The 12,993-nt window shown below is 32.2% G+C and overlaps 1 protein-coding gene across 1 annotated transcript; it reads left to right on the top strand.

Annotated features, from left to right (window-relative positions):
- Positions 1 to 10,928: 10,928 nt before the first annotated feature.
- Positions 10,929 to 12,993, top strand: LOC106102868 (polyubiquitin-C; the record flags this gene model as incomplete). The annotated part of the gene is given in 2 exon segments (XM_013282464.1): positions 10,929 to 11,060; positions 11,878 to 12,993. A coding segment is annotated over 1 exon segment (1,102 nt), but the record flags the coding sequence as incomplete, so codon positions are not given.

Below are 12,993 nucleotides of genomic sequence, written 5' to 3'. Positions count from 1 at the left end.
TATGTGCGTCTCCCCCTCTGTCGATTGGGGTAGGCAACGCATCTGCAATTATGGATGCCTGGCAGCGGTCGCGTCGACGGATTTAGATGGCCGCTTGTTCGTCTGCCACCTTATTGTATAAAAAAAACATTTATAAAAAGAATGAGGTCTACATGAGGTTCTTAAGGTGAACGTATCTTTCAATTGATAATGATGTAAATTCAACGTTTTCAAAGACCTACTTATAAAACCAGTTTAATTATAAAAATGCTTTCCTTTGCTTGTAACCGTAAAATGGTCTTGTTTTCCAATAGTTTATTGCATAATCTATAAACTCTACAAGTATTTTAATATTGAGAACTAATACTTTAGGTATTTTCTCAATGTAGTTTATTATTTACCCCAAAAAATTGCAACTTTCCTTTAAATTAACTATCGCACACTGTTCTGCGATTGTCGATTGTTTCGCAGCCTGTTTATTTTCACAACTAAAAATCGAATAAAGTATGCACCTCCATATAAGCTCATAGGAATCAAAGCGGGACTAAACAGTTGTGCGATATTTTTCATCAATCCATTTTTTCCTTTTAACAAGCAATGATTTTGAGGTAAATTTTGTAAGCATACTGGCAAGCGTCAGAACTGAATAAACAATATGGCCTCCATGATTCAGCTGTTTATTTAAGACATATCTGTCACTTAAAATGTTTTTATCCTTATGAAGTTGTTTTAATTATTATTCTTCAATTATACAACTTAATTAACTTATAAATTAGATCTTAGCTAGAAAAATATACGTAAATTTTGAACAAATTTCGGTTTAGGCTTACAAATTCTAAAATTTCGAGTTTTAGAATATTACGAAAAATAAAGTTTAAGTGTATTAGAACCTTTCCCACCACTGGCTGATAGAGACTCAGATAACTTAAGAATGACGTCACTGTCAGATAAGGTATGAAAATTCGATATTTCAATCACATATTTTACACGTTATATTGTTCTCAGACAATTTACAATTCGGTGGGACAGGCTCTTAATATTTCATAAATTCAGAATATTTGGTATAAAGATAGATTATTTACTCTTAGTTAGCATAAAGAATGGCAGATTATTCGATGTCGTTTAATTCAAAAAGATATTTTTTTAATTTATTATGGTTAAAATAACGGGGAATGTACGTAATTAGAACATCAATGACCTCGAACCCTGCGAGTGCAGCGCGGTTGGCAACACTGCTTTTGCTATTTTAGGTGTTACCACCCTAATAGTGCGTTACCACCGCGTACGGTCGGTATTCGATATATTTAGAACAAAATCCCCGATGTATGCGTTCTTTTTTTGGGATAATGTAAATAATCACTTTGTTAACGCGTGCACTAAATATAAATAAGTTTTAGATTTATATTTTTAAGTATTAAGTACCGTTGTAGTGAAGTATTTTTTTAAAAAAAAAGGATATTTTTAAAAATCGAGTGTCCATGTTACATGTCATTTGTGTTGAAAACATTGAGGTAGGCTTCCATGCCTTTTTTTCGTCCTACTCTGTTTGCTTTGTAATAAGTAAAGTGAAATAAAATTACGTGTCACTTTTCTTATTATTCCATATTTATTATGCTCGTTTTCAATTTAAAAATGACGAAATAGACTAGACATTCGACAAAAAAGGTCAAATCAGATTCTGTACAATTAAGCTTGTCCGGAAATAAGTACTTTCACATGCTTCCCGAAACAGGCAGGGCTTTGTTTAACAGACAGACAGTTTCTTGTACGGAGGAGTAACGACCCACGCAGATGCACAGATTTATGTCTTAGTTTAAATATTTTCGTACTCTAAAGTTATCTATGGTCATGATATTGTCTGAAGAATCCTGATCAAAGAGTAAAATTAGTAAAGTTAATTAGTGGCTGTTATCTCAGATAAATTACCTTTCTAATGATTAATATTGTAAAATCGGCCTTGTAGTTTTTTACGTGAATGAACATACAAAAACACAAATGTTTTCTCTTTATAATATTAGTATAGATAGCAAAAAGGTATTTTCAAATCGGTTTAAAACACAAACATTCCATAGGTTGTAAATCTGTGAGTTTTTTTTATAATAAATCGCTAGAAAGTTGATATAATCCTGAAAGAAATATGCACTTTGTTACTGTTGAATTTCATTCGTGCGATGTCAAGCACGAACAGATATTTTTTTTATCACCAGTTTGTCACAATCACTTCGCAAAAGAAAAATATTGGAGCATTGGAAAGTGCCATTCCAACCGGACGAGTATTGTCTCTCATTTGATCAAATATGTGCTAACGATTTTAAACCGTTTCACAAAGGAATATAGACTATAATTGCATAGGATAGTCAAAAGGATTGTTCGTGACGCAGCCATCTTGTAATTCAAAATTATAACGTGAAATCAGTCAGCTGACATTGTAAAGTGTTGACACAATAAAGATATTTTTTCCCCAATTTAAGGAAAAGATAAAACAAAATGTTTTGAAATTTTCTTAATATTATATTTATTTAACCAAAAAATAAGATTTAAAATTTAAAGAGTTAATGTTGATTTTGCAACTTATTGCGGATTAAATCGCGCAATTTGGTTATTGCAAGGAAAAAGTTGTTAAATACACGTGGACTTGCAGCTTTCCGAGTCAAGGTTATCCGGTACGTATCCACGTTGAGATAAATATTTTTATGTTAAGGACAAACGTATGAAAGACAGATTCGTTGTAACTGTTGATCACTTATTCAATTAAACCTTATAAAATTTATCATCAAACCTCAAATTAAGTTCATTTTAATCACACTTGTTACTAATTACTGTAATTGCGAAAGATTGATATGGCAATTGTTAGTTTGTAGCTAAAATTGCTGAATGGATCTCGATGTTTTGGCATAGATGTAGAGCATAGTCTGGACGAACACATAGACTTACTTTTTTTTAATTGCGTGCAGACAGTCGCAAGTGAAAGGAATTCTATGCGGACGAAGTCACCTTAATTTATTAAGCAATAAATAAAGTTTCCATAAAAAATATACTTATCAATTAATGATGCTAACATCATTGATCGCAATATATTTCAAGTATTGATTACGGATTAGATAAAATGGATTACGTTATTCCCAGTATATAGAATGACACTCAGGGTACGGCCATAAAATAGTAAATATCTATACTAATATTGTAAAGAGGAAAGAATTGTATTTTTGATGTATTGAACTCAAAAACGACTGAGCCGATTTCAAATATTCTCTCACCCTACTAGACCAGACTATGTTTATCGTTATTTATTATTTCACACGGGGCAAGTCGCGAGCTACAGCTAGTATATAATACAAAGGATTACAGTTAATATCGTTATGAAACTTTGTCTATGTCGGTTTTTCTACTTTGCAATCGCATTTGTGTGACCAAAACATAAATGAATGCTTGAATATCAAGTTTCTCGCTCTTAGATTTTTTTCTATTGATTTAGATGCTGTCAAAAGTTTAATTTACACCCATAGATTTCTTATATTTAGCTGCAAATTGTAATTTTATGTTTTAAAAAAGTTTTTTTCCTTTTCAGGTAAGTTCTTCCAGATTCGTCAACACGGAAAAACTGAAAAATGACGTAAACAGCTTGCGGTAAAAGGTGAACAATCGTAGTTTTTGATGTGCAAAAAAAGTTTACATTTAAAAGGGCAACAAAAAAGGTTTAAATAAACCTGCTATGGTTAAACGTTTTTAATATAATAAAAAGTAAATAGATCGTATTAAACATTGTTTTGTACAAAAAAAACGGTATTAAACCCATTGTTAAATTTTTTTACAAACACGTTTACGTTTCTACAACAAAGCTGGACAATTACCTTTTTCCTAATAATTAAAAAAATCTTTTTTATGAATACAAAGATACTTAGTAAACTTAAAAGTTTAATCTTGACTTCACTTGAATAATCTTGGAGTAATTTTATAATTTTAATATTTTTCTAAATTAAAATCTGACACCGCGAGAATAGCACAAAAATTGCCAGAAAATATCATCAACAAGACGGGCATAAAGTACACGGAAAATGTATGAGATTACGAATAACATTCTCAAATTCCCATACTATGCTCCTGTATAGCTGTTTGCTGTAAAGATCGTACCAAAGATGTGAAAAGTGAATTTGACGGTGGAGGAGACGCATAGGAAGTGGAAATGTCCTCTTTATGTGCATCTCCTCTGTCAATTAAGGGTAGGCAACGCATCTGCAATTGCAGATGTTTAAGGGCAGCGGTCACTTTCCATTTCGGTGGATTCAGGTGGCCGCTTGTTTGTTTGCCACCTTATATTATGAAAAAAAAAGATATAACAGCCGATTACCGAAACGATTTTAAAACAAGTTTCGTAGTGCCGCTTAAAATCTGTCAGGCGTTATAAATTTAAATATCCTTTCAGTATACGTCTGTAAGACTGGCAATGCATGTATTTTAATGTGCCAATTCTGTATCAAGTAATGGATTAATCTTTTATGACAGTTTACTGCAAATTAATGACTCGCTACTGATTAAAGTAAGATTTACGGCTATTCATAACGGAATCTCCGTTAGTTAATGCAAAGTCACTGTAGTTCCGTTTCTCGATATTTTATCGCATAATCATTGATTTGTGAAGTATCATGCATTTTTGTACAGAGAAAACACAAACTCAGTGTTACCCGATGTGGTATAGTAAAATACCCTAAAATATGGTTAACTCATATAACCGCTCCTCATAATTAAGAGAGGTTAAAACAATTAGTGTTTAATTTTTAAGGCGCGGAAATCGCTAGTGATGATTTTATGAACTACTAGATGTGTCTTGCGACTCCTTTCACGTGGAAGCGATAATGTAGCTTTTTAATGGTGAAGAAATTTATGTAATCGGCCCAGTAGTTTTTGACTTATTTTACATACAAAAATCCAAAAACATAAATCTTTCCTATTTACAATATTAGTATGGATTGAAAGATGATAAACTGCTTTAGTAACAGTGAAACATTGAACACGTTACGTGATCCAATTAAAATTTAGCCAGCACTTTTGTGTTTTTACACAATCTTGTTTTAGGAATTAGTAAATATGTACTAATTGTACTAATAGGATTATAACAACCAACTTATACAGACAGATGAAATGAATATCGTAATAAATATCATTTAAAAATATTCTTTACAATGTCCGCATCGTGTATACAGATTCTCACATTAGTCTATGTTTTACCACTGTTAATATATTAGACTATTGCTCCCAATATATTGGGTAAAATTCCTTACTCTGGCAACACTATAAGTTCAATACACGTTTATTTTAAACTTATGACGCATTCGCGGAGTTGAACGCCTTTCGCCTTTCCCGCACTAAAACAGGGGAAAGAAGTTTCTTAAACTCAAATGTGTAGTTAATATATTTCATATGATCTAAATAATATATCTAATCAGCCACTTTATAAGGCTGCGAGTACGTTAGCGTGATACAGCGTGTATTGTGATAATTTTTTTTCCAATAAAAAAATTATTGGTATAAAACTTGTCATAAGTAAATAAATAAAATAAAATAAAACAAAGCCTTTATTGCTGTTCTTAAATTGAAGTGATTTATTAAATTTACAATTACATGCTATCTAATATTCAGGGAGATTCCATGTGACAATCATAATGATAAACTAAAAGAAACCATAGCTCAAGTTAAAACAAAGAAATATTATAAAAAAAGATTATTAATTATTATAAATATAAATGATATATTTTTTTAAAGTTGTCATACAAACAGTTAAATATTAGAGAAATTAAACGTTGCACTACACAATTTTATAAATTTTTAATATCATAAATACCGGGGTAATAATTGTATTGTGTTTTCATTGTTGAAAAATACCTATCTATCTATACTAATATTTTAAAGAGGAAATATTATTACTTTTGTACGCATTGAAATAACTCAAAAACTACTGGCTATCACTATTAGGGATGGTAATTTATCTGTTAGTAACATAGACTATATTTTTTTAGCTAGTTATCAATTATTTATATGCGCCTCCTCCTCCGCTGATTAAGGGTAGGTAATGTCTGGGCATCGGTCGCTTTGCAATTTCGACGGCTTCAGGTGACCGCAATCGTTTGCCACCTTATAATATAAAAAATTACATCTCTGTCTCTCTCTCTCTCTCTCTCTTACACCCGCTAAGTATATTAATGAAACCGCACCCGATGTGATACAGTCCAAGCAGGATACGAATGTGCATTAACCCGAATTGCCCGCAATGTGACTAAACTAACGCCATGATTCCTGGATGTGTCACACATATTAAATGCCAGCACAAGCGAGACGATTCAATTAAATCGGAATGTGTTTCCTTTCGGATTCTTGGACAATTTATTCCGCCATTAACTGTCACTTTTTAGATCACACGTTTCATGTTTAGAACACGTATACCTTTATGTTATTTTTATAATTTCACCTTTAATTTCCAGTTTATTATATATCCTATGTTACTTAATAAAAATGTTGCTTTTTAATGCCGAAATCGTTCAAATACTCGGCGGTATTTCCAAATCAATACGACTAGGTTCCTTCAAGAAGCGAGCCTACAATTTCCTCCGGCAACGCTGTAGTTTCTCTGGTGTTGCGGATGTCCATGGGCGTCGTTGATCACCTCGGTGTTCCCGCCGCTCGTTTGCCCCCTTCTCTTATAAAAAAAAGTTTTGGATAACACTCAATGCAAACAACCAATTCCTCTTTATAATATTAGTAAAGAAACAGTAGTCTTTGACGACTAATCGAGTCTATTTTTTTTAATATAATTTTGCATTGTAGATGACAACACTGAGGGAAATTACCCTACAAAAGAACTTCCGATGCCTTTTTTCACTTCACTATTGCTCCGGATTATTTGTCTATAGGTTATCTGTGGATAAGAAATTAAAGCATAAAAATTTGTTAAAGCATAAAAATAATAACAATAATGTTTACCGTTATACAGAAAAGTTACTCTTGCAAAGTTAACTCACAAGCATTGTTCACTTACAGAATAGTTGTACCGCAAATTCCGTTTGTCATAAAAGCCGTGTCTGGTTATGCCTGGTGTACATACATTATACCAGTGCACGCTCAATAGGGAATGATTTTGACTCAGTGTCGCCAGTTTGCATCATTGCCAATACGCCGGCGTTTTTGAGCAACACTATCCTACTGTTCTGGTAAAATGTGAACCAGGCATTACTTTTACATTCATAATCATAACTACGGTAAAACTATTTGTATTTGGCGCCATTTTTAAGTTTGCCAAATGAATTTCGCTATTGTTACTTAAACTTATTCTAAAATAAAATTCCTCTCCTCTAACCTAGTTAAATTACTTCGATAATTAAAGTAGATTAAATATTTTCTTATAAATAAATTCAAATGAAACCATCCACATCGAAACAAACAATATAATAACACAATCAAACTATTATAATAAGGCCCATCTTAATTTTCCTATTGTTCTCAATTACCAATAAGGAAACACTCAATTAGTAGCTAAATTAAGAGGACGAATTCGCTAAATTTAATTAGACTACCCAAAATCAAGGACCGCAAATTAGCTAATAGGCAAGCTGAAATAAAACGATTTTGTTGAACGCAAACGCAAACGAAAATTACATTACAATTATCTTAACAAAATGCGGGGAATTTCAAAAAAATAACTAATTCTACTGGCATTTTAAAAACTTAAATAATGATTTTCTTAAATAGCGCCATCTATCCGAAGAAAATTTTCAGAATGGCTTTAAACTTTATTTTCCACATGTACTAAAAGATGTCGCTACTTAGAAGAGAATTTTAAATCCAATAGTAAATTAAATCGTACTGACTAATAATTATGTTTATCATCCGTAATAAACAAACGTACGTAAAAGTACTGTCATTAATTATGAATTTTTGTTGCCACGGTTTAGTTTATAACAATAGCATATTAATTTGTTTTCACTGAAAAGAAAGTGATGCAAGAAAGAGAATTCAGTGTCGTTCACGGTTCTCGGGCACAGGCGGATTGTGATTGTTTTTGTAATCTGCGATTTCTTGACAGATTTTTCACTCAATTACGATGCGATGTCTCTGAAACTAACTTCACAAGAAATATTTGTATTATTGAGACATAACAAAAAGACCTAGAATAATGAGCTATTTATTCCTTTTTGTGAGAGGCATCTTATTGAACAATATAACTAACGTTAGCGGCATCTAGTACCTAAACCAAGACGTATACTATTCTTTTAACGAATTTTGAAACAACGCCATCTGTTAACGATTTTATGTACTACGTGAACATATCAGTTTCTTTTTTCCTATTCATCAAATGACAAAAATTCTCATTTTGATAATAAAAAAAAAGTAAAAGTAGAACATTGTACGGTATAAATAATTGACCTACATTGCCATGTTTTACCGATAACCTTATGCTTTGTTTACAATTTAGATCCATGTAATAACAACATTTACTTCTCAGTCACGTTTTAATAAATTGAAACGGAGTCATGATTAAAAATGTAACACGGTTTAAATGGAGATAATATTTTTATCCTTACTTAAGCTATTTAGCTAATCTTTCTTTTTGAAAGAAGTAGCTAGATTAAGTTCGCCAATTATATTTATAATTATTGTCTAACCGAGAATACAAAAATCCTGGATGCGTTTAAATCAGTTTATTACATTCATTTTTTATGCAGAAATTAGTTCCATACTTTTCCGCAATATGACGAGGGTTCTTATTGATCATTGTAACGCTGTTAGAATGGGTCGTAATAAAAAAACTATTTTTAGTCTGATCTACGCATGTTGAATTCAAGGAAGAGTTTACGAGGCCAGTGGTTTTATACATCTATCTAGATCATATAATCTTGGAACTAAAAGGAAATAGCAAAATATCCACATTATTTCTCTTTCATATATTTATGTTCATAATTAATTATCGTTGTTTAGTATTTGACAAGAAACATGATTTTTTAATTATTTTCTGCAATTCACTCATATATTGGTAAAACCCACCTAAAAAAGTTTGATAAATAACCCCACCGAGGCAATAAATCGGTCCCCGTATTTAATATTTTTAGTAGAAAGAAATGATATGAAATTAATGTACCAAGAGAATTACAATGCACAAAACAAACAAGATAACAAATGTCCTTAGTCATCATTATAAAAACATTCTATGAAACGGAACAAAAAAAAGTTGTTTTTCCAACTATAAACAATATTTTTCTCTCTCTGAGAATTGTTATTGCGCATACAGAAATGGCGCATTATCTACGCATTTACGATCTAATGTGATTTAGTATAAATAACTTGCTATGTTGAAACGGTAAATAAACTTTCGTATGTTTGAGCTATGATTTATTTTTCTCCCTCAATCAAAAAGTAAGTAGCCTATGTGTGACTATACTCTACATTTATGCCAAATTTCGTTAAGACCCGTTTAGCAGTTTAGGCTACAAGCTCTAAAAAACATTCATCCATCCAAACTTTCGTATTTATGTTAGTAAGATTTATTTTATGATATCATTTATTTATGTACAAGCTGTAGGAATCGGGTGCTATGTTATTGTAAACATGTACGTTTTATCGGTTTTCTAAACTTTCTAGATACATATATCTTATCTGTATTTCATGTCTCGCTAAATGATCCCTAGTCGTTTTGTTTCTCAATTTATATAAATGACTAACAAATACCGTGGACCATGAAATATAATTTACATAATATGAATAATATTAAAATTATATATTAATTGTTTTAAGTTAAATAACGTTTTATTCATTTTTTAAATTGTATACTATAGCAAGAATACAGGCCATAAAGACTTAAAAAAAACAAATCCTTTGTCTCCGAATGAACCCGTTTCGAACAGAATACATTTTTAGCAACAAAGTCTATGACCTCCATAAATCCGGGAAGGTGAACGTTCCGTGTTTGCAAATACAAAAACAATTCACGTGTATTTATCTGTTATTGTACTGATACAAAGAAAAACAATTTCCTCGCAGATTCTAGAAAACCGTTCAAACTCTAAATATAACTTTAGTTTATAATTTACATATCTATACGTCTATTACACTAGGTTAAAAAGTCGAATTAAAAAAAAAAGAAAATAATGAATCATAGGCATAGGTCGATATCCTATAAATATGACGCAATTTTATAATGAAATTAGTAATAAATGGAACCACCTAAAATTTTCCTGAAGTGAAAAAGCTTATTTTATTTAATTAGATTAGGTTTGACTTAAACGAATTGAGTAAAAATAAACTGACCTACATAGTTTTTGTAATAAGTAGTTCACAAAATTAAATCCATCACCCTAGGTTTTGTTTAACCAGGTTACGTGGTAACTGTTATTACACGAGCATACAGCAGAAAAGTCCTATTTTTTGATAATTTAAATTACTGTTGGCTTACGTAAAGTTAGAATCTCAGTTTTTTCTTTTATGTAAAGACTAATCTTCTTTAAAAATAAACTGAAAACGTATGTTACATGTAATAATTGTATCAACTAATTAGATTATAACTTAAGTAATATAATAGCTTGGAAGTCTTTTACATATGCTAATATAATTAAATAAAAATAAAATTGCAAGGAGTAATTAGGTCATTATCATTCTTAATCAATGACTTTTCAGATATAAGGATAATCTATAAAGAATATTTGAAAAAAAAGTGTTATTTTCGTCCTAATAAAAATATTTTGATTTGGTTTCATGAACACTGTGCATTAACACTTCCACAGTGCGTCACAAAGGAGAACTTCGTGTCGATTCTAGAACATTCCGATATAGCTGTCTCGCTCCTTTTCCTAGTGATCGAGCGAGATAGGATTGAGTTCATCGGCTTCGGTCGGGGTTCGTCGTGTCGGACGACGTATTGATCGACGCATTTTTGTGCTGTATAAAATCGTCCGCCCTCCTCCCGCTCTTGCATTTACGAGAGAATTGAAAAAGGAACAAGACGTGTGACAGACATCGTGTGTGATCATTGTATAATTTTTAAAAGTTGCTGATTATTATTTAGAAATTTTAGTTATTGGATAAATTCTAGTGAAAAGGTAAGTCTTGTTGTATTTTACTGGTATTGTAAAGTAATTTGGGTTACATTGTGATACTGCGCAGTTTGATTTCATCATACGCCATCTTGTCTGACGTGTTCAAGGTATTGATCGCCTTTTCTGATGAAATCTTCTTTGTTTCCGACTTAATTTCGAAATCTAAACTCAAATATCAATCATGTAAATTCCAATTGTGAACACTTACTATTTTTTGAATATATTCATTCTTTGTTTCGAATCTTCTGAAAAAAATTCAAGTTGAGAAAAAGACATCAATTCAAAACTAAATTTTCTTTTCAAAAAGGTATGTAATTGAAGAAATTATACCTATAAGGAATTTGCAAATTTCTAAGAGTTACAAAACCGATTTTACATCGAATGAAACCTTGCCTTGTCCGCCATCTTTCTTTTGTTCATTCTTTGTTATCGAACGTATCTAGTTTTTCGCAACTGCAATTCCAGTACTATTCTTATTTAAACATTTAATATAATCGATCTGGTAAAGTATAACTTTCAACCGTTTAACAAAGGTTTTCAATATCATTGTAACCCAAGTTACTTTTTTAAATTACAACAAAACTAGTTTCAATTAAAAGCATAATTTAATTTAGATTGCTCAATATTTCATATTTACTTGTACAATAATAGCTTTACAGCTTTTCTTATGTTTTAATAGAACATTACAAAGTAATAATTGATTTCTAAACCTTACTTTCTTTGGACTTTCTGAGTAATTTCAATAGTTATAGTACTATTGTTTCTTCCACTAATGTAAACAATCTTTCATAAAAATAATGTAACATTTAATTGTTTACAGATTACATTAACAAGATGCAGATTTTTGTGAAGACATTGACAGGCAAGACCATCACCTTGGAGGTGGAGCCTTCAGACACAATTGAGAATGTTAAGGCAAAGATCCAAGACAAGGAGGGCATTCCCCCAGACCAGCAGCGTCTCATCTTCGCCGGTAAACAGTTGGAAGATGGACGCACATTGTCCGACTATAACATCCAAAAGGAATCCACCCTGCATTTAGTACTCCGTCTCCGTGGTGGTATGCAGATCTTCGTTAAGACCTTGACAGGCAAGACTATCACATTAGAGGTTGAGCCATCTGACACAATTGAAAATGTTAAGGCTAAAATCCAAGACAAAGAAGGCATTCCCCCAGACCAGCAGAGATTGATCTTTGCTGGCAAACAGCTTGAAGATGGACGCACATTGTCAGATTACAACATCCAGAAAGAATCTACTCTTCACTTAGTGCTCCGTCTTAGAGGAGGAATGCAGATTTTTGTTAAAACGCTAACAGGAAAGACTATCACACTGGAGGTGGAGCCATCAGACACAATTGAGAATGTAAAAGCGAAAATTCAAGACAAGGAGGGCATTCCCCCAGATCAGCAACGTCTTATCTTTGCGGGTAAGCAGCTCGAAGATGGTCGCACACTTTCAGACTACAATATTCAAAAGGAATCGACGCTTCACTTGGTTCTTCGTTTAAGAGGAGGCATGCAAATTTTCGTGAAGACTTTGACAGGCAAGACCATCACCTTGGAGGTTGAACCTTCTGATACCATTGAGAATGTCAAAGCCAAGATCCAGGATAAAGAAGGTATCCCCCCAGACCAGCAGAGATTGATCTTTGCTGGCAAACAGCTAGAGGATGGCCGTACCCTTTCTGACTACAACATCCAAAAGGAATCAACACTTCACTTGGTACTCCGTCTGCGAGGTGGTATGCAGATCTTTGTTAAAACCCTGACAGGCAAGACTATCACATTAGAAGTAGAACCCTCGGACACCATCGAGAATGTTAAGGCCAAGATCCAAGACAAGGAAGGTATCCCCCCAGACCAGCAGAGATTGATCTTTGCTGGCAAACAGCTAGAGGATGGCCGTACCCTTTCTGACTACAACATCCAAAAGG

The sequence above is a fragment of the Papilio polytes genome, unplaced genomic scaffold, assembly GCF_000836215.1.
Source record: "Papilio polytes unplaced genomic scaffold, Ppol_1.0 DF823901.1, whole genome shotgun sequence".
Classification (NCBI taxonomy): domain Eukaryota; kingdom Metazoa; phylum Arthropoda; class Insecta; order Lepidoptera; family Papilionidae; genus Papilio; species Papilio polytes.
This window is presented reverse-complemented; position numbering and strand designations above follow the sequence as displayed.